The 26,342-nt window shown below is 38.5% G+C and overlaps 1 protein-coding gene and 1 pseudogene across 1 annotated transcript in view; both read right to left on the reverse strand.

Annotated features, from left to right (window-relative positions):
- LOC139942712 (uncharacterized) overlaps positions 1-26,342 on the reverse strand; it is a 27,253-nt gene continuing 911 nt past the window's right edge. The window contains 18 exon segments of the mRNA XM_071939511.1: positions 1-1,213; positions 3,460-3,543; positions 4,902-4,973; positions 5,948-6,019; positions 6,403-6,474; positions 7,610-7,681; positions 8,457-8,577; positions 9,776-9,892; positions 13,864-13,986; positions 15,633-15,989; positions 17,122-17,223; positions 18,022-18,137; positions 19,072-19,303; positions 21,011-21,119; positions 22,091-22,203; positions 22,778-23,134; positions 24,288-24,398; positions 25,958-26,201. Coding sequence (XP_071795612.1) covers positions 1-1,213; positions 3,460-3,543; positions 4,902-4,973; positions 5,948-6,019; positions 6,403-6,474; positions 7,610-7,681; positions 8,457-8,577; positions 9,776-9,892; positions 13,864-13,986; positions 15,633-15,989; positions 17,122-17,223; positions 18,022-18,137; positions 19,072-19,303; positions 21,011-21,119; positions 22,091-22,203; positions 22,778-23,134; positions 24,288-24,398; positions 25,958-26,201 — 3,687 coding nt within the window.
- LOC139943086 (uncharacterized) overlaps positions 26,013-26,342 on the reverse strand; it is a 3,265-nt pseudogene continuing 2,935 nt past the window's right edge.

Below are 26,342 nucleotides of genomic sequence, written 5' to 3' on the forward strand. Positions count from 1 at the left end.
CTACATATGAATTGACGGTACCGGCTTGTCATGGTTCGATTTGCTTTCTGAGAGGTCTGAGTTTAATGTGTCTAAACACTTCACATTCATTGTGCGTTTGCTTGCAGATATCTTCTGGCTCTTAGTTCGTTGTTCTGTAATGGACGTATAGAGAGTGTAGAGGTAAGGGTTCAATGACGAGTTGATAGGGAGAATAAAGACCACGATCCAGGCATACATGTCCGGACCGATCACAACGGTGCCAGTCTGTGACAGGATCCCCATCACGATGACCGGCATCCAACAGGCGAAGTCAGTCCCGACAATAACCGCCATTTTGATCGCCATTTTAATTTCCCGTTCACGGTGTGCGGCAACGCGGACCTTATCCGCAGTGCGCTTGACCCTGACGAAGATTGCAATGTAGCAGATGAACACCACTAAGAAACAAACGAGGTTGACCCCGAGAAAGAGGATGATAGAGAAGATCCAAGCTGGCTTCTGCCCCGTCCCAATAGGAATCGACACCGTCTGGCTACCGAGGGGGTTATCAATAGCGCCCTCTTTGAGCAGGAAATCAGTCGGTTTGGTGATGAGCGGTAGACCAATACATACATCAGATAAGCCGTATATATCCGAGTCCGAACCACGAATAAAGACCGTAGGTCCAATACTAAGCCCCAGTGCTATTGACCAGAGGAGCAGGACCATAAATATTGTCGACTTCCTCCTTAGCCTCCACCTACTGAATGGATGGACTATACTGATGAAGCAGTCGACACTTATCAATGTGACGATGAAAACAGATGCCTCGCTCGACATGACAGACAACACACCGGCTATTTGGCAGACCACAGTCGATCTCCACTGTTTGGCGATCTGCGAGTAACCCTCCCCGTAGTATACATCAGCCCCTGCTATGATCAGCATGTATACCCCCATCATGAAATCGGACACAGCAAGACCAAGCACCATGATGGACCGGCTTACCCGGGATGGGTGGTTGTGTGATTTCCTATCGCATGACTCTTTTATTCTCTGAATTATGACCACTGCGTTGCCGATAAGAGCACTCAGGCCTAGAACCCACATCGAGACACGTAGTAATGTATTCTGCATCAGACTGCCGCATAGGTTCAATGGAGGTTGTAACTCAGTCGTCTCGCATGAAGACTCCTTGAAATTCGTTAACGATTTCACGAATTCACAGCAGAGTCGGTAGTCGTCAACATACCTGTGATTATAAAATAAAACAACCGTACAACAATTGACTAATTTAATAAAATTAAATGCTTTGTCAGCCAGTTTCATCAAAAATCAAAGACCACCCTTCAAAGTCAACTACGTTCTCCTAATTCATTCATATTATCAAAATCTGAATAGTTGTTCCCATTGTTTTTAATTTAAAAACAATATTAGTATTAAATGTGATCCGAAGGTGAATGCGTTACAGTGTTCACGGACAAATGATTAAGTTTTCATGTATCATCAAACAAAATATTTTTTTTTTTTTTTTTTTGAACTTAGAATTGACTAAAGTGGGATTCGAACCAACTACCTCCGGATTAATGTGCCGGCGCTCTACCAACTGAGCTGTCTAGCCCTATATATCTGCGGTGTCCCTATTTTGTCAATATCTTTGTTCGGGGTGCCAGTCAAAAGCCATACAACCGTTAATTGCCATGTAGCCAGGGATCACACCCAAATTACGATACAACCTGGGGTTGCGATAAAATAGGGACACCGCCAATAGAGGACTAGTTGGTAGAGCGCCGGTACTTTAATCCGGAGGTCGTTGGTTCGAATCCCACTCTAGTCAATTCTTTGTTCAAACCCCCAAATCATTTCAAAATTTATTCAGTTAGTTTCCCTTGTGGTTTATATTGATGTCAACGATTTTTGCAAGTGCAATTCCAAAAGTTCAGTTCAATTGAGATGATATTTAATATAACTTCACTGATGCAATAATGTCAAAAACTGAACAATGGATGTCTGAAAACAAAACGAAATGTCTCTGAATGACAAAACAAGAAACCGTGTGTACACCAAATAAACAGGTTTTCCAAAGCTAGCTAGGAAACAAAAATGGGGTTTTAATCAAGTTAGGGACAGGTGCGTGAATATCAATGCGTGTTGATGAAACTGAATTTGTATTTCAAATACCAATATGCCATGTGCTTGGTGGATTCAAGCCGGGGAAAATATTCATTTTTCAATAACTCTGGCTGAAATTGAACTGCGAGGTCGACGATCTCGTGAGGGAGAAAATAATATGCCGATTCTGCATTTACTTTCGCCCCCTTCAGATCATCGACCTCGCCTAAGCGATTTAATTATAAGTTGTTTCAAGACACCTGCTCTAAGGGGAAGACCATCTCACCAACTAGTGAAAAGGTAATCAAGTTCAGCTGAGGACAGTTAACTAAGCACAACATTGATTAGAACAGACAGCGACCCTCACGATGGGCAAAATGTGACCCTTGTTAAAGGAACACGTTGCCTTGGATCGGTCGAGTTGGTCTTTGAAAATCGTTCTGTAACCGTTTGTTGTAAAATGTATATGGTTAGAAAGATATTGTAATTGTAGAATACAATGATCTACACAAATATGCCTCGAAATTGCGTGGTTTTCTTTTTACCCTGTCGACTAACACGGTCGGCCATTTATGGGAGTCAAAATTTTGACTCCCATAAATGGCCGACCGTGATAGTTCGCGACGTAAAAGGAAAACCGTGCAGTTTCGAGTGATACTTGTGTGGATCATTATATTCTACTTTTAAAACATCTTTCTAACCATATGCATTTCATAACAAACGGTTTCAAACGCTTTTAATAGACCAACTCGTCCGATCTCAGGCAATGTGTTCCTTTAAGTAGGGGTGCCCAAGCATTGTTAACAACGGATGACCTACAGCAAATTGTCTACGGTTGTATTAATCTTTTATAAGATTGTATCAATATGACACCTGACAGACTGATTGAAAGTATTATACAAGATTGGTTGAGCCGACACTGCTCAAGGGCAACAATAATTTTCAACAGTTTCCAGCGTGTAAACCATAATGTACTTTATTTGATGAAATAAGCTGTTGCGTGTCTTTTCCCCATCTTGACTACGTTTTCAGCTTTATGCTTATCGGATATGACTTCCATTTCGACAACAGTCAACAATCAACAATCCATAACATTCCATGACAATCCACAGTACACATTGTGGAAGACATGGGAGTTATCTTCTTCTGTTTTAGATGTGGGTGAAACTCCCTATAATAATGGGGAGGGGTGGGCACAGTTAAACCGGACAGCTGTGTTTGAACTCAAAAGCCATGCAACATTCCATATATCACTTGGAGCGAGAATCGAAACGAGGTCAACAAAGGATAACATATTTCACGTATTTACCCTATTATCACGCATAATTTAAGAAAACAGTATTCATAGCTAAGTAACACATTGTAATTAGTGGTTTCGAAACTTACAATTTCTCCAAGCTGACGAGATCAGTCAGGGCGCCCCCATCGACGTAAACAGGGTAGTCATTTGGCTGATCTCGGATAAGAACCCTGATGAAAAAAAAGTTTAAAATAAAACATGATCTTAAAGGGGCTGTGTCGTCGTCTTAATAAGTATGTGACTGTGAATTAAAGGCAGTGGACACTATTGGTAATTACTCAAAATAATTATTAGCATAACACCTTTCTTGGTGACGAGTAATGGGGAGAGGTTGATGGTATAAAACATTGTGAGAAACGGCTCCCTCTGAAGTGCCATTGTTTTCGAAAAAGAAATAAATGTCCACGAATTTGATTTAGAACTTGAGGTCTCGAAGTCAAGCATCTAAACGCATACAACTTCGTGTGACAGGGGTGTTTTTTCTTTCATTATTATCTTGCAAGTTTGATGTCCGATTGAGCTCAAATTTTCACAGGTTTGTTATTTTATGCATATATGTTGAGATACACCAACTGTGAAGGCGAGTCTTTGACAATTACCAATAGTGTCCACTGCCTTTAAACTAGGAATTATTATCCAGTTGCAGAACGCAGCACGCTCTCTCAATATTAATTGTTATGGGGAGGGCGCTGTTATGTGCTACTGGGTGAGAAATAAAATAAATTCAAAATAAAAGCATTTCTAAAGCATGTATTACGCAAATGTTTTAATTTTTTTTTCTAATTCTGGCCCTACACCGTTTATCGCACGGCCACGACCCTAACGGCTTTAAACGGCCGTTTAATAACTCGTCGCTACCCTTTTATTTTTCTTATTTGATGCATGCTAATTCATAACAGAGTCAAGGACGCTGGTGTGAAGCCCAACAGTTTAAAATGTTGTTGGATGTGTTTAACAAATCGTTTTTGAGTGGGAATGAAATAGTGCAAACAATTTTGTTTAAACCAAAAGTGGTTTAAAACGATAACAACAATTAATATAAAAAAACAAAACCGTTAAGTGGGAATTCACACAACCGATTCTTTATACACCGATTTACAAACCTTTAATTTAAAGACAGTGGAAACTATTGGTAATTTTCAAAGACCAGTCTTCTCACTTAGTGTAACTCAACACATGCATCAAATAACAAACCTGTGAAACATTGAGCTCAATATTGGTCGTCGAAGTTGCGAGATAATAATGCAAGAAAATACACCTTTGACACACGAAGTTTTGTGCTTTCAGATGTTTGATTTCGAGACCTCAAATTCTAAATCCGAGGTCTCGAAATCAAATTCGTGGGAAAAAAAACTTCCTTCTCGAAAACTACGTCATTTCAGAGGGAGCCGTTTTTCACAATGTTTTATACTTTCAATCTCACCCAAATTACTCGTCACCAAGTAAGGTTTTGTGCTAGTAATTATTTTGAGTAATTACCAAATAGTGTCCACTGCCTTAACAACTTAATTATAAATTACAGTCTTACAAGGTTTTCAAGCTACCGAGACCATGGAAAGCTAGGGATCCAATTTGCCGTAGTGGTACATCCATTGCAATCCTATAAAGTAAATAAACAAACAAATAAACAACAGGGTTGGTATTGATGTTGTATCAATTCTATTCTTCTCAGATTGTGTTTCCCAGTAAATATACATAGAAACTCCAGATTGTTGACAGTATCTCCAAAATGGTACCTCCTTTCGAAACTAAATGTTCGCAGATAAGTTTAACATCCACAATCCACAATTATATCGAGCGGTCAACATAACTTATTGTCAAGCTGTGAAGTTTGATTGGTGGAGAACCAATCATGTGACGCGCAACAAAAACGCATGTTACATGGCTCGACGGGCCGGGTAAAATGAAAAGTGATGATCGTACCCAGCGTTGGTCGATTTCCAGCGCTGTGTACGAAACAACCGCGGGTTCGAGGGACTTGTTTCTTGTTCGTCTGCTTATTAAACAATGAATAGTCCGTCGTAATAATGTTTGAAGATGACAACAGAACTTCCAGAAGATAAATAACAATTATACAAAGGTATAACAAAACAATTGTTGCACGCTGTGACTGGGGAAAATGGCATCGCCTCGGATGCCATTTTCCCCCTCGAGTGTACAAAACGCAGTGGACCCCGTCACAGCGTGCAACAATTGTACAATGTACTATATTTTGCCTTTTAAAATCTAGCAAATTGTTCTCGATACCTGTCGCACACTGGTTAAAACAGAGGACAGTGTATGGTGATACTATTATTTGTGTAATATTAATCAAAGTCTTATATAGCGCACGAATCTACCAAAAAGGTACTCAATCTGCTGAGTATACACACATTTTCAGAAAGATAGGTTATTACAGTGATGAATTCTGAGACCCATTTTTTGTAGCCTCTTATTAGAGTTTACAAGGTGCTACGGCGGCGCATACAGCACCAACGCACCTCTACGAAGTTTGGCAAAACCATTTTAGCAGAAAACAAGTTAAGCAGTCCGACAACAGTTGGTTTAATTCACACGTAATGATGAAATACTCACATGGTTTCCAAACTGCTGAGCCCAGAAAAAAAATCCGGCTCCAAAGTTTGGATAAGATTCTCTGAAATATCTCTAAAAAGAAAAAATATGGACTATTGGTTAAAACTGATGATTCAACATAATACATTGATGCCCTGGTGCTTTGATGCAGATAAAGTCCATTACATGGACTGATACTTACGGGAAAAACTTACAAAAAGGTCAAGCTGTGCAAATCTACAAAGGCTTTTGACATATATGATATTAAAACTGCTGATTTAACGTGGCGCTGGATGCTGTAAAAGGGTGCGTTCGTTTAGCTTCACTGGGTCGACCCCGGTCTGCCCCGGTACGTTCGAATAGCTGCTTTGACGTCATTCCTGGGGCTCTTTCGGGTCAGTCCCAAGTAAGCACCGCGGGGTAGACGAACGCACCCACTGTCCATTTCATGGACTGATACTGGCAGGAAAACTTACAAAAAGGTCAAGTTGTGCAAATCTGCAAAGGTTCCTGGCATCAGATGAGTTATTCCATTGTTCGCCAAGGATCTGAAAAAAAATATAGGGACATAACAAGAAACAAATTTACAATTCAAGAATCTAACTATCCTTAAGGACATTGGACACTATTGGTAAATTGTCAAAGACAAGTCTTCACAGTTGGTGTATCTCAACATCTCAAAATCACAAACCTGTAAAAATTTGAGCTCACTCGGCAGTCGAAGGTGGGAGATATTAATGAAAGAAAAAACACCCTTGACGCACCATGGTCTCACGAAGTCGTGTGCTTTCAGATGCTTGATTTCGAGACCTCAAATTCTAAATCTGAGGTCTCGAAATCAAATTCGTGTAAAATTACTCCTTTCTAGAAAACTACGTCACTTCAGAGGGAGCTGTTTTCCACAATGTTTTATACTATCAACCTCTCCCCATTACTCGTAATCAAGAAAGGTTTTATGATAATAATTATTTTGAGTGATTACCACTAGTGTCCACTGCCTTTAATAGCCCAATCCTGACAAACACCCCTAAAAAACATTATGCATGTACAAATAACCACATACATAAATAATAAAACATGAAATTGGATGCTGATTTGCCGAATTTCTGTTACCCCTCACTGAACCCTAAGAGGTAAGTTAGGGGAAACACAAATTCGGCAATTAAGCATCCAATTTTATTTTCATGTGTTCGAATTATAAACCTGTGTTCATGTGTTCGAATTATAAACCTGTTTTACCTCTCCAGTTGTAACTGCGTTTCAAATTCAGAATTTGACAACTCAATTTCGTTTTGAATCGAGTCAAATTTCTTCAAATTCCTAACACCCGTTCAATTAAGTGTATCGTATTTTTTTTTGTCGTGACACACATGCCTCTCAAGAAGCGTCTGCAAATTTGAAATCTACTCTGATGAGTTATTAAATTTAATGATTATTTTGCTAAATCGAATGACGCCACATTACATTTGACTAATCGTAAAACGAAATCGAATTACCCTTTTCATTAGCATTCGATTTCGCGCGAAACAGAGTAGCTTGGTGGTTACTTAGGCTGCTCATTGTCGAAATTGACCGAGAAAACCTATAGCAGAAAATACAATGCAAATACAAAGGAACAATAACATAATGATGAAACTTGTTTCAAGAGGAATCACTAGTTGTTCTAGTTGACCTTGAACTTACAGCGCATTTAAATGTGTGAATCCTTTAAACATTCCAACCTCCAGAGTGGTGAAGTTTCCTCCAGACAGCGTTCTGTAAACAAAATAAAACTAATGTTATAAACAAGGGAATAAAATGGTAGCGACGAGTTCTTACACATCCGTTTAAAGCCGGCAGGGTCGAATTGCCAGGTGATAAAAGCCCGAGCCGAAGGCGAGGGCTTTTATCACACGGCAAAGACCCTGCAAGGTTTTAAACGGACGTGTAAGAACGAGTTTCTTTCGAGTTTCCTTCCCATTCACGAATGCACTTTTGTTTAAAACCATACAAAAATACAAAATACAATTACAGACACTTTGACAGTTGACAAATTTGAGGTTTGAAATATCAGTTCGAAAACTCGATTCCAGGCCTAGTGAATTTGAGTGTAAGACTGTATGGGAGTATGATAACCCAATAGAAACATGTCAGACCCAAGCTATCACCAAATGGCACACGTGTACGTTGTTAGCACTTTGGTTTGTCAATCTACACAAATCAATAATTGTTGGTATCGGAAGGCAACTTTTAGGGATAAATTGTGCGTTAATGCGTGTGGGTGTAATGTTTAGTTTTGTGGCTACAATTGACTAATTTGTCAGGGGCCGTTGCCACCTACTCATGTGGCTGAAACAGCTAGGCCACTTAACCACGATTGCCTCGTAAAATTGGGAGATAGTAATTTATGATGGATTTAGGCGCAGGTATCAATCTATAAATTACTATAAATTACTACAGACTACTTCGTATTTGCCCTTTATTTGACACTACCTTGTCACTGTTCCCATCCACCACCAATAGACGCCCTCAGATTAGTTGACATACTTACAGTGCTTCCGATATGGGAACGATGTTCTCAATTGTCGTCTTGTTCCAACCATCTTCACATATTACTTTCAGATTGTCCATGTCATCATACCAACATTTACATACACTGGGACACCGTTTATCTAAAGCAACCAGAAATAAAGTGAACACATTAATATAACAAAATAAATGCATCAATTTAAACATCAAATGGAAAGGTTTGCGGTAACACCATGTAATGATTATCTCCAATGAGTTGGGGTGGTTCTGAAAAGAACCGTTGGTTTCAACTCGACGTTTTGATCAGTATGCTGTGCTCTTCTTTTCAGAACCACCCCAACTCATTAGAGATAGTCATTTCACGGGGTTACCGCAAACATTTCCATATCGTATTTCCACCATGCCAAGTTTCAAATCCTACATAATATAAACATAATTATATGCAACCTTATAACGAATTCGGCAAAAAAAAACAAAAAAAAAAAACGAGACGTCTCCACAATTGAATGACAGTTTTGTATTTGTATCTCATAAAACACTCCAAAAATATAAATAATGAATTTTTTACATGGTTGTACCCCCAAGTTTACAACTTATCTTTATTTAATTTTTGTCATAAACAAAATGAATATTTTTTTTTCAACGCTATGCTTACTTATAAACACATTTAAATAAATAAATGTTTTAGCCGAGAAAACATCAAAATCTGCAACGATAGTACTGTCGAACCAATCAACGTTTAGTGAGTATAACAAGCTTAAAGGGTCTACATTTAACTTTTTCCTGACACGAAACACAGTGTCCGATAAATATTTACATTAAATTTACACAGTTTGCAGATTTTGATAGTAGAAAGTTTCCTTTGAAATTTTAATTACTGAGGTGCTGTAGTTTTTGAGAAATTAGTAAAAACAATAAAAATTCGTCTCAGTTTTAGCATGTAAAAACGTATGTACCGATTATGCTTATGGTTTTTGTATAATATCATAACTGGTTAATGTGATTTTACACGCGCAAATAATGTTTGTCTTCATGAGACGACAATTATTTTATGACTTGTTTTACTCATTTCTCAAATACTACACATCCCAGTTAGTAATATTTGAAGGGAAGCTTTCCACTATCTTTGTCTTTAAACCCTGTAAGTTTAATGAAAATCTGTGGACATTTTGAACAAGTACCCGAATCCTTTAACTGCTTCTGTTCGCCTTATTTGTAAAATTATGTTTTACAATTAAAATCAGCATACTTTAACACAACATATGCAAACAATACACATTTGTTTTAACAATAATAATTTAAGCAAAAACACCCATCAAATTTTGTTTGTTTTTAATTTACCACAATTGTCTTCATCGTCACCCAGGTGGCAGTCTGGTCGCCCATCACACACCGCAAACTGGTATTGGCACACGGTGGAGTTCTCGCAGTGGTAGAACCCTGGACAACTCACGTTTACTGAAACAAACAGCCACATGATAATAATAGTTTATAACATTAACGGGATAACTACCCACTTTTTTTATGAACAGTTTAAGGGGGAGGTACACGTTTGGTAATTACTCAAAACAAATATTAACATATACACTGACTTGGTAATGAGCATTGGCGAGCTGTTGATAGTATAAAACATTGTGAGAAACGGTCGCCTCCAAAGTAACATAGACTTTGAGAAAGATGTAATTTCTCAACAAAGTAACAAGAAGTCCTTTATTTATATCTGAAAGCACACTTTGTCCAACAAGAGTGTTTTTTGTCATCATTTTCTTGCAGCTTTGATGACTAATTTGAGCCCAAAATTGTTATTTAATGCTTATGTTGAGATGCAACAAGTGAGAACACTGGTCTTTGACATATATACCAATACTGCGCAGTGCCTTTAAAACAATTTAATAATGCTTCAAACTGAAGATTATAAACACAACCAAAATGTATAAGCTTCAACTTAAAAAAAAAAAAAAATCTGGACTCTAAGCAACTTTCACAAAAATTTACCCATGAAACAGCCTTTTGGTTTGTAATTTGGTGTTAGAAACCCGAAATGATTCTTACGTCACCACTTCCCAGGTTGTGTCATCAAACTGTGCGAGTACCGTGGCTAGGTAGTTGATTTACAGGTTCAGTTACATCTAGATTTTTTTTCTTTCAAAATTAAGGGAATCATTGTGTGGTGAAGAGGTTTTCAACTAGTGGTTTAATCCCAAGGAGGCCTGGTTCTTGATCATTTTACCGAGACGGTCAAAAAACGTCAACACTTATGGTCAACAAGTAAAATAAATGCGAAATTTGTATTTTTTCAATGATTTCTTTCAACACAACACCCCTCCAGCTATGCAATGGTACGGTCCAGTCAAGGCCCTTGGGTAAACAACTCCTTATAAGGAAATGCTATGCGCGTCGCGCGTATCGCGTGATGTGGCACAACTGTCTCGGTCGTTGCTCTCGACCAATAGGAAGGAAGAAACTGTCTAAAACAATAATAATAATAATAATAATAATAATAATAATAATAATAATAATAATAATAATAATAACAATAATAATAATAATAATAATAATAATAATAATAATAATAATAATAATAATACTAATAATAATACTACTAATAATAATAATACTAATAATAATACTAATAATAATAATAATAATAATAGTAGTAGTAGTAGTAGTAGTAGTAGTAGTAGTAGTAGTAGTAGTAGTAGTAGTAGTAGTAGTAGTAGTAGTAGTAGTAGTAGTAGTAGTAGTAGTAGTAGTAGTAGTAGTAGTAGTAGTAGTAGTAGTAGTAGTAGTAGTAGTAGTAGTAGTAGTAGTAGTAGTAGTAGTAGTAGTAGTAGTAGTAGTAGTAGTAGTAGTAGTAGTAGTAGTAGTAGTAGTAGTAGTAGTAGTAGTAGTAGTAGTAGTAGTAGTAGTAGTAGTAGTAGTAGTAGTAGTAGTAGTAGTAGTAGTAGTAGTAGTAGTAGTAGTAGTAGTAGTAGTAGTAGTAGTAGTAGTAGTAGTAGTAGTAGTAGTAGTAGTAGTAGTAGTAGTAGTAGTAGTAGTAGTAGTAGTAGTAGTAGTAGTAGTAGTAGTAGTAGTAGTAGTAGTAGTAGTAGTAGTAGTAGTAGTAGTAGTAGTAGTAGTAGTAGTAGTAGTAGTAGTAGTAGTAGTAGTAGTAGTAGTAGTAGTAGTAGTAGTAGTAGTAGTAGTAGTAGTAGTAGTAGTAGTAGTAGTAGTAGTAGTAGTAGTAGTAGTAGTAGTAGTAGTAGTAGTAGTAGTAGTAGTAGTAGTAGTAGTAGTAGTAGTAGTAGTAGTAGTAGTAGTAGTAGTAGTAGTAGTAGTAGTAGTAGTAGTAGTAGTAGTAGTAGTAGTAGTAGTAGTAGTAGTAGTAGTAGTAGTAGTAGTAGTAGTAGTAGTAGTAGTAGTAGTAGTAGTAGTAGTAGTAGTAGTAGTAGTAGTAGTAGTAGTAGTAGTAGTAGTAGTAGTAGTAGTAGTAGTAGTAGTAGTAGTAGTAGTAGTAGTAGTAGTAGTAGTAGTAGTAGTAGTAGTAGTAGTAGTAGTAGTAGTAGTAGTAGTAGTAGTAGTAGTAGTAGTAGTAGTAGTAGTAGTAGTAGTAGTAGTAGTAGTAGTAGTAGTAGTAGTAGTAGTAGTAGTAGTAGTAGTAGTAGTAGTAGTAGTAGTAGTAGTAGTAGTAGTAGTAGTAGTAGTAGTAGTAGTAGTAGTAGTAGTAGTAGTAGTAGTAGTAGTAGTAGTAGTAGTAGTAGTAGTAGTAGTAGTAGTAGTAGTAGTAGTAGTAGTAGTAGTAGTAGTAGTAGTAGTAGTAGTAGTAGTAGTAGTAGTAGTAGTAGTAGTAGTAGTAGTAGTAGTAGTAGTAGTAGTAGTAGTAGTAGTAGTAGTAGTAGTAGTAGTAGTAGTAGTAGTAGTAGTAGTAGTAGTAGTAGTAGTAGTAGTAGTAGTAGTAGTAGTAGTAGTAGTAGTAGTAGTAGTAGTAGTAGTAGTAGTAGTAGTAGTAGTAGTAGTAGTAGTAGTAGTAGTAGTAGTAGTAGTAGTAGTAGTAGTAGTAGTAGTAGTAGTAGTAGTAGTAGTAGTAGTAGTAGTAGTAGTAGTAGTAGTAGTAGTAGTAGTAGTAGTAGTAGTAGTAGTAGTAGTAGTAGTAGTAGTAGTAGTAGTAGTAGTAGTAGTAGTAGTAGTAGTAGTAGTAGTAGTAGTAGTAGTAGTAGTAGTAGTAGTAGTAGTAGTAGTAGTAGTAGTAGTAGTAGTAGTAGTAGTAGTAGTAGTAGTAGTAGTAGTAGTAGTAGTAGTAGTAGTAGTAGTAGTAGTAGTAGTAGTAGTAATAGTAATAATAATAATAATAAGACATTTGTAAAGCGCCTAATGCAAAAGCCTCTAAGCGCATTAGAGAAAACAATAAAATAAACAATTAGAGAAAGATACAAGATACAAATAGGCAAACAACAAAAAAGAAGCTTTAAACAAATGAGTTTTCAACAAGGACTTAAAACATTGTAAAGTATTAGCTTGGCGAATATGCACAGGAAGACTATTCCAAAGAAACGGTGCGGCGTAAGAAAAAGATCTGTGGCCATAAAAAATGGAAGAAGCACTAGTAGCAGAAAGCAATGACTGTTGAGATGATCGTAAAGTCCGAGTAGGGGAATAATGATGAACAAGTTCAGATAAATACGCAGGAGATTGACATGTTTGAGCCTTGAAAGTTAACAGAAGAATTTTGTAAACTGTTCTAAACTTAACCGGGAGCCAATGCAATTGCATTAGTACAGGTGTAATATGGTGAGAACGAGGCAGACAAGAAACGAGGCGAGCAGCAGTGTTCTGTACACGTTGAAATTTAGCAAGATCTTTATCGGGGAGTCCATACAGAAGTGAATTGCAGGAATCAAGTCTAGTAGTGACGAAGGCATGAACAAGACGAAGAGTAGTTGCTTCATCCAGGTAGCGGCGAATTTGTGATATTTTCCTAATAGCCATGAGAGCTCCTTTGCAAACATTATCAACATGTCTACTCATACACAATGAAGAATCCATAATAACACCGAGATTACGGGCAAATTCAGATGGTTCAATGACAGACTGGGCAATTTGTACTGTTGTAATGTAAAGCTGGGTGTCGTCAGCGTAAGCAACACTAGAAATACCATGGGCAGCAATGAGGTCTTGCAAGGGTGCACTGAACAATATAAATTCAAGTGGCCCAGCTACAGAACCTTGTGGAACACCACACCAGAGATGATGGCGATCTGATTTATAAGTGCAGGTGCAAACTCGCGTGTCACGCCCATGTATCAACATTTTTTACTGGTTATAAACAAAGGTTTATACACACCCACGTGACGCGCTCTCCACCAATAGGAATAGCGAAACTGTCGCAGGTATTTATGAATGAATATATAAAGCATGCTTGAAAATAATGTAAGACCCGAAAGTCCTCTTACCACACTGGTTTTCGTCTAGTCCACTTCCCTGACAGTCTATAAAGCCATTACAAATGGCGTCCTCTAACACACATGATCCGTCATCACAGTCAATCAATGACTCATCGTGGCAAACATGTTCATCTTGTTGACAAACAAAAAGCGGTATTACTAATACATTTTAGTTGGTTTTCGTAGTATCAAGGTAATAATGTTAGCATCATTACACTGACTTAGGGGAGGTGGTCATTTAAAATGCAAATGAAACTAGAAAACAAAACTTCAAGTTTGTTGCGTTTACGGGTAATTGCTACGGCAGTGGCATTGAATAGCGTTTTTGTCAGTAGCAATTATTTGTCTGTCCTACTTTTTTTCTTTATGTGTTTTGCTTTGTGGCTTTCAAACATTCATTGATTACATGCTGTTCAACTCAATATTCATTTTGATGAGCTCAACCCCTTCCGTCTTTGAAATAGCAAGGCCTGTTTTCATTTTCAAAGGGCCATTCACTTGGATGTTGTTTAAATAAGTATTATTTTATGGGTACCTTTTTGAAGGAGCACCAGTGCCAATACAAGGGCAAAAGAGGACGTCGTCTCCGTGGCATCAGAGTAATTACTGCTCTGTTAAAGGCAGTGGACACTATTGGTAATATTTCTCAGCATAAAACCTCACTTGGTAATGAGTAATGGGGAGAGGTTAATAGTATACAAATATTGACTGCTTCGAGTGCTATGGTTAAAACTATGACTCCCGAGGTGATCCCCGGAGCGTTCTATTTTCCCGAGGCGAAGTTAAGGGAAAATAGAACGCTACGGGGATCACCGAGGGAGTCATAGTTTTTAACCATTGCACGAGTAAAAGCAGTCAATATTTGTTTTATAACACCCCAAACATTACTAAATATTGTACTATTATTATTAAGTTACAGACCTGAATGCTACAATCCACGGACGACGCGAGTACAGATTGCAAACACTTTTACTGTGCTGCATGTAGTGTCGTGCAAACCGAAATGGTTACAGACTATTAAATTATCATCCTCGTACACGCAACGGACGTCTGGGTACTGCACGCCGTGTGCTAGTCTTCGGACTAGCGCATGGCAAACCGACTCACTATCACACGGCCGTCGTCTAGCAAAACTAAGACATGTCATGTGACGCGCTCTAAACCAATGAGCAGGCAGAATACTTGCAAGGGGTGTTATAATATAAAACATTGTGGGAAACGGCTCCCTCTGAATTTACGTAGTTTTCGAGAAAGAAATAATTTTCCACGAATTTGATTTCGAGACCTCAAGATTAGAATTTAAGGTCTCGAAATCAAGCATCTAAAAAAAGCACACAACTTCGTGTGACAAGGGTGCTTTTTTCTTTCATAGTTATCTTGCAACTCCGGCGACCAATCGAGCTCAAATTTTCACAGGTTTGTTATTTTATGAATACACCAAGTGAGAAGAATGGTCTTTGACAATTACAAATAGTGTCCACTGTCTTTAAGGCCCGGTCACACGTGCCTCGATAACAATAACGAAAACGAGAATGTTAACAACTCACGCCTTCGATTGGTTGAATGGGCGTGGGCATATTCTGCGTGAAGCATTTAAACCAATGGAATGCAATCTCTTTGCGTCGTTATCGTTATCTTTATCGTTTTCGTCATCGCTGCAGTGTGACTCAGCAAAGCACAAAAAGCAGAACCTAGACTGAGAATATTTATGAGATTGGTACAGATGGTGACCCCATCAATATTTAACATGTATGCACTTGTTTTGTATCGAGGCCTACCTTGGTCAATCACATTTGATATCTCCAAATGGAATCCTTTGTACTCCACCGTTGAATCTCCAACGAATGAAATATACAGGGAATCCATGTTGTTGAAAACCAGCGAGCGCACTTTGCTGTTACCGTGCAGTGCGAAGGACTGGGCGGTCCCTCCATACGGTTCAAACAACAGAACATCACGAACTGTCTCTGTCAGAAACTCTATGATTTCTATTCGAATGGGCGTTACCCGGTTCTTGGCATAGACTAGCCACCAGCATCCTACACCCGCTGGGTAGTTAAGGGGATAATTTGGCGATTTTAATTCGTAATCATAGTTGATTTCTCTCATGAAGATGTAGGCCTCCCCACACAGCGCTGAAATAAACAAGAACAAACATGAACGTTTAATCCAGTCATCACAAAACTCACTAAATGTTCGTTCCTTCCCCATCAATCCAACATGGAAGCAGTGACAGCACCATCATTCGATGTTTGTGTCAGGCAGTGAACCTTCAAGCGTTGAGAGACATGCGTCCCATCACCACCCATCAAAAACAATACCTTTATGATGATTTTTACTCGCACCATGTAAAATACTGCGTCTTCGTGACCATAAAACACGAACACCTCTAACCACACCCAAGCCAAGCAGTTAGTTTTCTAGGTTAATCATAGTCTTGGTTCAAGACTCTCCTGGATTTGTCACAAAAGGGCCCGCTATCACCCCCAACGCGCTATCAACCGAGAACCGCTATCACAGGAGAGTCTTGGCACATTCGTTAAATCTCCCCCCCAAAATCGGGGGAAACATAATGCGCGTGCGTAGGTTTCCCGCAGAGCCCGCCCCCCTTTTTTTTTTTTTTTTTTTTTGGGGGGGGAGATTTAACGAATGTGCCAAGACTCTCCTGTGATAGCGGTTCTCGGGTGATAGCGGTTCGTGGTTGATAGCGCGTTGGGGGTGATAGCGCGCCCTTTTGTGACAAATCCAGGAGAGTCTTGAACCAAGACTAGGTTAATCATCAAGCATCAATCTGCACGTACGTATTTGTTTTAAAAAAAATTCATACCTAAAATGATATGAGTTGAAGGGTTTTGATATCTTCTGTATATCTAGTTGTTGGTCGTGACAAGAATCTCTACTCACTGTGATTGAAGTTGTATGTAATACAATTTACCTGTTATTTTTCACAGCTTCGTTGGCATCTAATTTTTGAGAGAACTAAAGTTACAAGTTCAGAGCAATGTTTTCAGAAGAGTCGCGTAAAATAATGCATTATACAAGAGCTAAGATAATGTCCGTCTCCCGAGACAACATTTTCGTGACATTGTTTATCTCATTGCTCAAATCACTACAGCAAAACAGCTAAAACAAATATCCAAAGGGTAGCTTTCTATTCTCACTTTTTTTTTTAATCGTTGAAGATTAGTGTAAATCCGTGGATATTTTTTTGTTTGTAACCAACCCTTTAAATTTGTTGAAAAAAAGACGACTACATTACGTTATTACCTGACGAAAAACAGAGAGGCAAACCTCTCTCTGATGTGTTGTTTTGAACGCATAACTGCAGATCCAATACCACGCAATAAACTTCCCCTTCTTCACATGTAACTGCAAACAAAACAAACATCATGTTGAAGTAATTTTTGTTTTACCAAAACGGTACCGGTGTCGCAGGAGATGATTAACCCCGAGAGATTCGATTCCCCCATAATGGCAAACACTGGGTGCGTTTGTTTAGCTTCCCTGGGTCGACCCCGGTGTGTGGCGGGTTTTTTTTTCCAGGACGAACGTGTGCAGATAATAACCCACGTTCGTCCTGGAAAAAAAAAAAAAAAAAAAAAAAAAAAAACGTCACACACCGTGGTAGACCCAAGGCAGCTAAACGAACGCACCCATTGCCAAACTGTGTACAAACTTCTTGTGATAGCGCCCTCAGCCTAGTTTCCATTGGGGGACTGAATCTCTAACGGGTAGAATTCCCTGGGACATCGATGTGGCAGGAAATGATGAAACCCGGATGTCCCCCTACCGCAAACCGTGTACACGAAACTTACTCGTATAGCGCCCTCCTTTGTTTCATCCTCCATCATCCCGCGTTATTTTCCCATTGGAAACAGTATCTCTTGCGGAGAGATTTCGAGACCTCAAACTCTAAATCTGAGGTCTCGAAATCAAATTCGTGGAAAATTACTTCTTCCTCGAAAACTACGTTACTTCAGAGAGAGCCGTTTATCATATTGTTTTATACTAACAACAGCTCCCTATTACTCGTTACCAAGTAAGATTTTATGTCAATAATTATTATGAGTAATTATCAATAGTGTCTACTGCCTTTAAGGAAAGTAAATTGTGTTGTTCTCGAAGTTTTGCCAGACTAATGAAGAACACAATTGCGCATATCTTTACCTTCATTTGTCTGTTCAACTTGCAGCTTAAAACCTCCCTTCTGGAATACATTATTGGATCTGAACAGTATTGACACTTCATTCAATGTAGAGGCTACGGTGATTGGGTACTGTCCACTGAAAAGTAATGTACGAAACAACATATTAGTATTGAGTTTATGTTAAAGCCAGTGGACACTACTGGTAATTGTCAAAGACCAGTATTCTTACTTGCTGTATCTCAACAAAATATGCATAAAATAACAAACCTGTGAAAACTTGAGCTCGATTGGTCGTCAAAGTTGCAAGATAACTATGAAAGAAAAAACACCCTGGTCACACGAAGTTGTGTGCTTTCAGATGCTTGATTTCGAGACCTCAAATTCTATACTTGAGGTCTCGAAATCAAATTCGTGGAAACTTCCTTATTTCTCAAAAACTACGTCACTTCAGAGGGAGCTTTTTGTCACAATGTTTTATACTACCAACCTCTCCCCATTACTCATTACCCGGTAAGGTTTTATGCTAATAATTAATTTGAGTAATTACCAATAGTGTCCACTGCCTTTAAATTTAAGACACTGGACACTATTGATAATTGTCAAAGACCATTCGTCCCACTTGGTGTATCTCAACATAATATGCATAAAATAACAAACCTGTGACAATTTGGACTCAATTGGTCGAGATAATAAGGGAATGAATCGCTCTTGCTACTCGAATTTGTGTGCTTTCAGATGTTTGCTTTCGAGAACTCAAAATCTTATTCTGATGTCTCGAAATAAAATTCGTGGGAAAATTACGTTACTTCAGACGGAGCCGTTTCTCGAAATGTTTTATGCAACATATATCAAGAATCAATACAGATAATATTGTTCATCTACTTTCGTCGTTGCATACAATTTCATTCTAAATTTTGTCAAAATAGACAACATTTGTATATGCAAAAACTTGATTGCATTGTTAGACACGTTGGGGGAAACATGTTTCAGTACCATACTGCACAGAGGCTAATGTAAAAAAAAATCATGATCTCAACAACAATTAAAACAATTACAAAATGTATTCTTACCCCGAAGCAATTAGGGAGGCGGTGTCAAAATTACGATTGTTACTAATAAACAGCAAATCGTGTCCTTGGTCGATGTCAAAATCCAGGAAAGTTACGACCACGTAATATCCCACTTCTGCAACCACTATGTGCTGACACTGTGTACGCTCTGGATAGCGATCTGGCCACAGCGGTGACGTAATAAATACTGAGTCAAGTTTGGAAACATCAACACGGCCATTAATGCACTGACCTGCAGTTTAAAAGGGAATACATAATAAAACTTTATATTTAGGCCACCGACATAATAATGTGTTCATGTTCATAAGAAATGGTTAAAAAAGATGCCATTAACATAATGTTTCGTCACATGCCATGACTTTAAGCTAGTACTAGTATTGCTGGAACTGAAACTATAATTATGCTTCCTACCTAAACGTACAAATGGTTTTGTTTCTCTCATTTTCTTCAAAATGAATGTGCTGGGTTGTTTTGTGTGAATTACCGATCATAAGTTCACGGGACCTATCGCATACCGTCACATCTGAAGGACGAAGCAATGTTGCATAATGACTAAAATGTCAATACTAGGACTTCTAATCCACACTTTGCTATCAACAAAACAGTGGAGCTGGTGTCTGGTGATCTTAGCCGCATGGCAACGGTACACCACTTAAAGCGCTTACCAGGGAATAACCAGAGACCAGAGAATAATGCACTATGTTACGGAGACCCATAAGCTACGTGTGGTTGTAATTATCTCAATTTTATAAATGTAAGGACAAATTGTGCGTGCATGCATTTACAGACAATGAGAAGGGCCTATATTACAAACTGAAATGTCACATTTCCCTTCCTCATCGAAGATGTTGGTACATTTCGTAACGTAACACAAACGTCCATATAAACCACAAGGGAAACTGAAAATTTTAAAATGATTTTGGGGTTAACCGTTTACGGTTGTATGGCTTCTGACTTGCACCCGGAACAAAGATATTGACAAAATAGGGACACCGCCAACATAGGGCTAGATAGCCAAGTTGGTAGAGCGCCGGCACGTTAATCCGGAGGTCGTTGGTTCGAATCCCACTCTAGTCAATTCTTTGTTTAATCCCAAAAATCGTAACACAAACGTGTTACCAAAAGTAAATCTATCTTTAAAATTATATTTTTGATAATAATGGTATTATTAAACTTACCCTAACATGTTAGTTGATGAGGTGGTGTGGTTTTTGTGAAACAAGTAAAACAATGTCACGAACATTTGTCTAGTTTTAGTACAAGATAACGTCATTAAAGGAACACGTTGCCTTGGATCGGTCGATTTGGTCTTTGAAAAGGGTTTGTAACCGTTTGTTATAAAATCCATATGATTAGAAAGATTTGTTTTAAATGTAATATATATTGATCCACACAAGTATCACTCGAGATTGCGTGGTTTTCCTTTTACCTCGTCGACAAACACGGTCGGCCATTTAAGGGAGTCAAATTGTTGACTCCTATAAGTGGCCGACCGTGTTAGTTCGCAAAGTAAAAGTAAAACCACGCAATATAAATGTGTGTGGATCATTGTATTCTACTTTTAAAACATCTTTCTAACCATTTGCATTTTATAACAAAAATGGTTACCAACACTTTTTAAAGACCAACTCGACCGGTCCAAGGCAACGTGTTCCTTAAAAATAAATTGCCATAACTGGTAGATACCTGTTACATGCTAACACTATTTTCGTGACTTGTTTTGACTAGATTTTTTTTTTTTTGCTGATGTATTTTGTTATTGCAAATACAAATTATCTTCTCGAAATCATTGTCTAAAAAAGGCTACAACACCTCATGAAGTAATTAAGGAAATATGTCTACCATCATTATCTTATGTCCATGTTAAACGAAAATCAGTGGAAGTTGTGTTTTGTGCTCCACAAAAAGTACCCAGAAGGACCTTAACAGAATGTCTTACCACAGTCGAACTCATCCGAGCCATCATCACAGGCATGGAGGCCGTCACAAAGAGACGACCTGGCCGCACAACCAATGCCTCGGCACGAGAAGAAGTCATCTCCACAGGACACTGATAATTATAAACAAAAAAGTTATTTCCAAATAAATAAATAAATAAACAGATTTTAAAGATAAATGTCGACTTGGAATTAATTCATTTTACAAGTGGATTGGTGTACCAACACTGTGTGGCATTTTGCTAAATACATTGACCCCTAGAATGCATTTAATAATAATAATAAGACTTGTAATACGCACATATCCACCCTGCTGGGTGTTCAAGGCGCATTTGTAAGATATTTGATTAACAAGTAACTCAACGAAGTGGGTGTTGGCAAGGGTGTAATTGACGAATGATTTAGTTTCAGCTAGCAATCGTTTCTCTGAGATTAATAACAGTCTTTTGATGCTTAAAGCAACGTACACTATTGGAAATTATCAAAGACCAATCTTCTCAACATATGCATAAAATAACAAACCTGTGAAAACTTGAGCTCAATTGGTCGTCGAAGTTGCGAGATAATAATGAAATAGAAAACACCTTGGTCACACGAAGTTGTGTGCTTTTAGATATTTGTTACCTCAAATTCTAAATCTGAGGTCTCGAATTCAAATTTGTGAAAAAATACTTCTTTCTGGAAAACTACGTCACTTCAGAGAGAGCCGTTTATAACAATGTTTTATATTACCAACCTCTCCCCATTACTCGTTACCAAGTGTGGTTGTCTGCAAACAACTATTTTGAGTAATTATCAATAGTGATACACAAAATAAGTGTGACTTGACTATGGTTTACAACTAACAAAGGAGTTCGCACACACCGGGCTATCACTGACACGTCCTCAAATAATGTTGCACTAAAGAAAAAAACCTCATAAGGCTTTAAGTAACATGCGTGGGAATCATGTACATGTTTATTGGTCAGCTTTTAACAAATCTGTTAAAGGCAGTAAATGATGTCAAGCATTTGTTTTGGTTATTCATCCAAAAGTACTGACATCTAAAGTCAGTGTGCCGCTTTAATATCTGCTTGTTTAACATCACAACCAAACTCATCCTCTTTCTCAGGGCAGTCTGACCATCAATCACACAGGCCTGCTTGAGGGATGCACTTTGGTCCCGATGGGCACGAGAACTGTTTATGTTGACATTCTGGAGGTGGTAAAAACAAATTAACTTGATGGAAAAATGTGTTGGTAACCTGGAAACATCCAAATGCGCATAATTGGCACGCAAATTGTGGTTGATATGTAAGTGCATGGAGCATTGATTATTAAGCATTTTTAAATGTAAACTAAAATATAGCTTCCATCTTTACTGGTTGATTATAGTATAATTGTTCGTACTTAGTTCACAAACAAAATGCATTGTATAAATTTAATTTTGTGCTTGAGCAAAATTACCATTGCATATAAACCAGGGGCACCTGGTTTGACAAACTGTTGTTGACGCGTGTTTTGTTGAAACTGTATTGTTTATCAACATATATATACCACAAGAGAACCTGACGTTTTTTTTTAATGAATGTTGGGGTTGAATAAAGAACAAAAGTACTAGAGTGTGACTCAAACCAACGACCACCTACACGTTAATCCAGAGGTCCTTGGTTCGATTCCCACTCGATTCAAATTGTCTGGAATCATACATGGTATTTTTTTATTTTTTTTCTTTTCCAACACGTCATCATAAAATCGTCTAACAATAACTGCTGAAAATGCATGCTTACCACTTTCTTTGTATCTGATGACATTAAACTCAAAAGTATTAGTGTACGTATTATTAGGAGAAACCGGAGCCAGACATCCATCCTTCACTTTCCACATCGAGGGTAATGCAGACGAGATATAACGAGGATACCCAAGGTGGTAGCCGCGACTGGTGACAATCTCTCGGAGGGTATGACCGCCCTCTAGAGGCCCTTCCCCGACAGTGATGACGCAGTACGGGAGAATGAGTAGTTCAAGCTGTAACCGATAGCTGGGGTCCGTGCTGATGATCCAGATGCACAGGTGACCCGGGTCGGTTTGTATTAACGAATATTGGAGATCGGCTGCTACTTCTATGTGTTCGTTTTCACAAAAACCTGCAATTAGAAAACAATAAACAGTCTAACAGTTTTCTGGATTTAAGGCATTGCCGCGCGAAATTCAAAATTCAATAAACGTATCGCCATCTGGGTCAATTTTGGGGTTTTGTGAAAAGAACCAATAAAAGTGTATTGGTCAGGACAACACGACCCCTTATCGGGGTTCAAACCCACACATAAAATACCCCGTTCACAAAGCACTACGACCATACTCTACTACAAGAGGAATGTACTTTACCATATAGATAGATAGACCTTACGAAGAACATGCCGATCATCACCACCATCTCAAAAATAATAAAGTCGGGGTAAGATCGCCGGTAAAAATCAAACAACTTAGCAATATGAAGGCTTCACCCAACTTTACAGCTTATACGTAAAAAGTGTGTCTGACTCGCTGCCACTACGGATACTGACGATAATAACCAATTTCCTTGCCGACCAAGCGGTTTCTACTTCAAAATGTTTTTTTTTTCTAAACATTTGATCTTGAAGAACCTCATTCTCTCCATGGAGGAAGCAAGAGAAGGAGCTCGAACGACGTGCAAAACCGCAGAGTAACAAAATAATACCCTGACAATGCCCCTGTCTGGCCAGTAGAAAAATATAGGAGACCGCCTTTGTACAGAACCTGTGGTACCTCCGCTCTGCACCGTTGCCTTCGTGTAAAGGTGAATCATTGGAGACAAGAGCTGTGAATACACACGTTTTCATTAACCGTGTGTGGTGTTTACATGAAAACATCATAGCATATTTTGTTCATTTTTTTTTCTTCAAATTTCCGGTCATTAGCGGTGGATCAAAATGTGGGTATAAGAACACGAGAGTGGTTGGTATTCAATTGTGTTCATCGTTAAGGTGTCTGATAGCGTCCACAAATGTTATCACGTCTCAATAAAAAATAGTTTTCCCTTTATTATATCCATACGACAAACGACGCCATAGTTTGGTGAAGAACCAAGTGCGCACGCGCAAACTCACGCACGACAGGTCGCCCATTGTTTGTGTAAGGTATGTGGGTGATTACGATGTGTCGTTAAAGGACCGCGGTACCACGGGTTCGACTTTTGAAGTCCCTTCGTTCGAAATCCTTCTCTTCCTTCCTCCATGTTCTCACCAAGAGAACGTTTTGGAAATTTCGAAACCTTACCACAAAACAGCTCATCTGAGAAAGTGTCACAATCCTTGCGCTTGTTGCAGTGCTGATGCTTTGGAATGCAGTCTCCTGACGCGCATGAGTTCATGTCACTGTCACATGTTCCTGATAGTGGAAGAGTAAAGGACGCTGATTACTTCAAATAAGTACAAGTTGGTGTAATATTACATAGTTTAGTATGACGTTTTCTCTAAATATTGGCGCAAACTGACAAAACACGCACAGCAAAGCTATCAGAATGCATCTTGAAGTTTGGGACGAAGCGAAACCGAGGGAGGATCAAGTTCCCTAAGTTGAAACGAGCAAAGATAAGAACATCTGACGTTACACTTCGAGGCTCTTGAATAACGCCAGAGACCGGCATACAAAAAAACTGACGTGCGGTTTAACCTTTTACCTCATTAATTCTAAAATTAAACGAATAGAATGAAGTTTAATTGGAATTCTACTGAGTCTATCACCGACACTGAAGGACTTACATGAGATTACACTTTCCACCGGAGTAATTAGTCACAGTTGAGAGAACATGAAAAGATGTTCCTGGCATAAATGCCCCACCACGCCCAGTGCTCCCCAATACATTTTTCACCAAGGAACATTGTGCCCGGCGAAAATGGGGTGGGTCAACTAATTGAAGTTGCAACCTATGTGGAGGGAATGTAAGTCCTTCAGTGTCGGTGATAGACTCAGTAGAATTCCAATTAAACTTCATTCTATTCGTTTAATTTTAGAATTCCACCTCGTCATCACCTCCACTTCGGACTTACATGAGATTTTAGAGCACAGAGACGGGCAACATGCAATAAAAAACATGATTGTGTATACGACTTGATGATTTTATCACAATTTATTAAACGTTCTATAGCTCTGAACTCTTTAACTGTTGTAAACATAATAAGCAAGAGAAAATCGTGCATTAATATAACAAATTACATTTTCATTTCTTAAGAAACGACCAACCTACTTGGTTGTACCAGCCACTTCTCGCCCAATGGCCAGTACTTAAAATAATGTTCAGTGGTACTCCATTCTTAAAAGCAGCACTGCATGCAGCAGATCGAGTACTATGTGCTGTGAACTTGGCTGTGTCGATGCCAGCCTTATGCAACGTGTTCTTTATCCAGCGAGAGATTGTCTCTGACCTTTATTGTTTGTGGGGTGATGCATAGCTTACAAACACCGTTGTTTACCCCTTAGGGATTTCGTCTTAATTAAATACTGTTTTAGCGTCGTCATGACACAAAGTTGGTCATCATGAGGATACCTCGGTAACACCAAACTAACAGGCTGTTTGCCAATCTTGCTGGTTTTCGTCAACTTAGATACAACAAAGATAATTTTTGTAGCTGTAACTTCAGCGTCGTCTAAATTAAGTAGCGACAAAGTTTGACATCTTTGTCCTTAAATCAATGCAACAAGCATAACTAGCTTCATAGTGAGTTCTTTTAAGAACAACTTATTAGACGGACCCAAATTTGTTAAGTATTGTAACACAGTATTAACGTCCCATGTACAAGTATATCTGGGTATTGCAGGTCTCATGTTGAAGACACCTGTCATGAACCTTTTTATCAGGGGGAGAGACCCAATTGGTGTCCCATCTATAGGGGCTAGTATTGCTGACAATGCACTACGTAGTGTGTTCAGTGTGCTGTAACTACTACCCTTGTCAAATTCCTGTGTTAAGCAGTCTAGGATCACCGCTACAGTCGCTCGAAGTGGATCACTCTTTGTTCGAGCACAGAACAGAACCCATTTTTGGATCGCTGATCGGTAAGACTTCTTGGTTGAAGTCCGCCAGGATGAGATAATAATGTCGGCAGCGTGCTGCGAAATTCCCTGGCTCTGTAAGTTTTCCCTGACAAATGGCATGCCATCAGTTGCAGCCGATCTCGCAATGGGTGTAGTCTACCTGAGGAAGGGAGTGAGAGTAAATTAGTTCTTTTTGGCAAAATAATTGGTTTGTTCACCAACAGTTTAAGCATCTTAGGAAACCATGCTTGTGTATGCCAAAGTGGAGCAACAAGTATGGCTGTTGACTCCTCATAT

Source organism: Asterias amurensis, chromosome 10 (assembly GCF_032118995.1).
Source record: "Asterias amurensis chromosome 10, ASM3211899v1".
Lineage (NCBI taxonomy): Eukaryota > Metazoa > Echinodermata > Asteroidea > Forcipulatida > Asteriidae > Asterias > Asterias amurensis.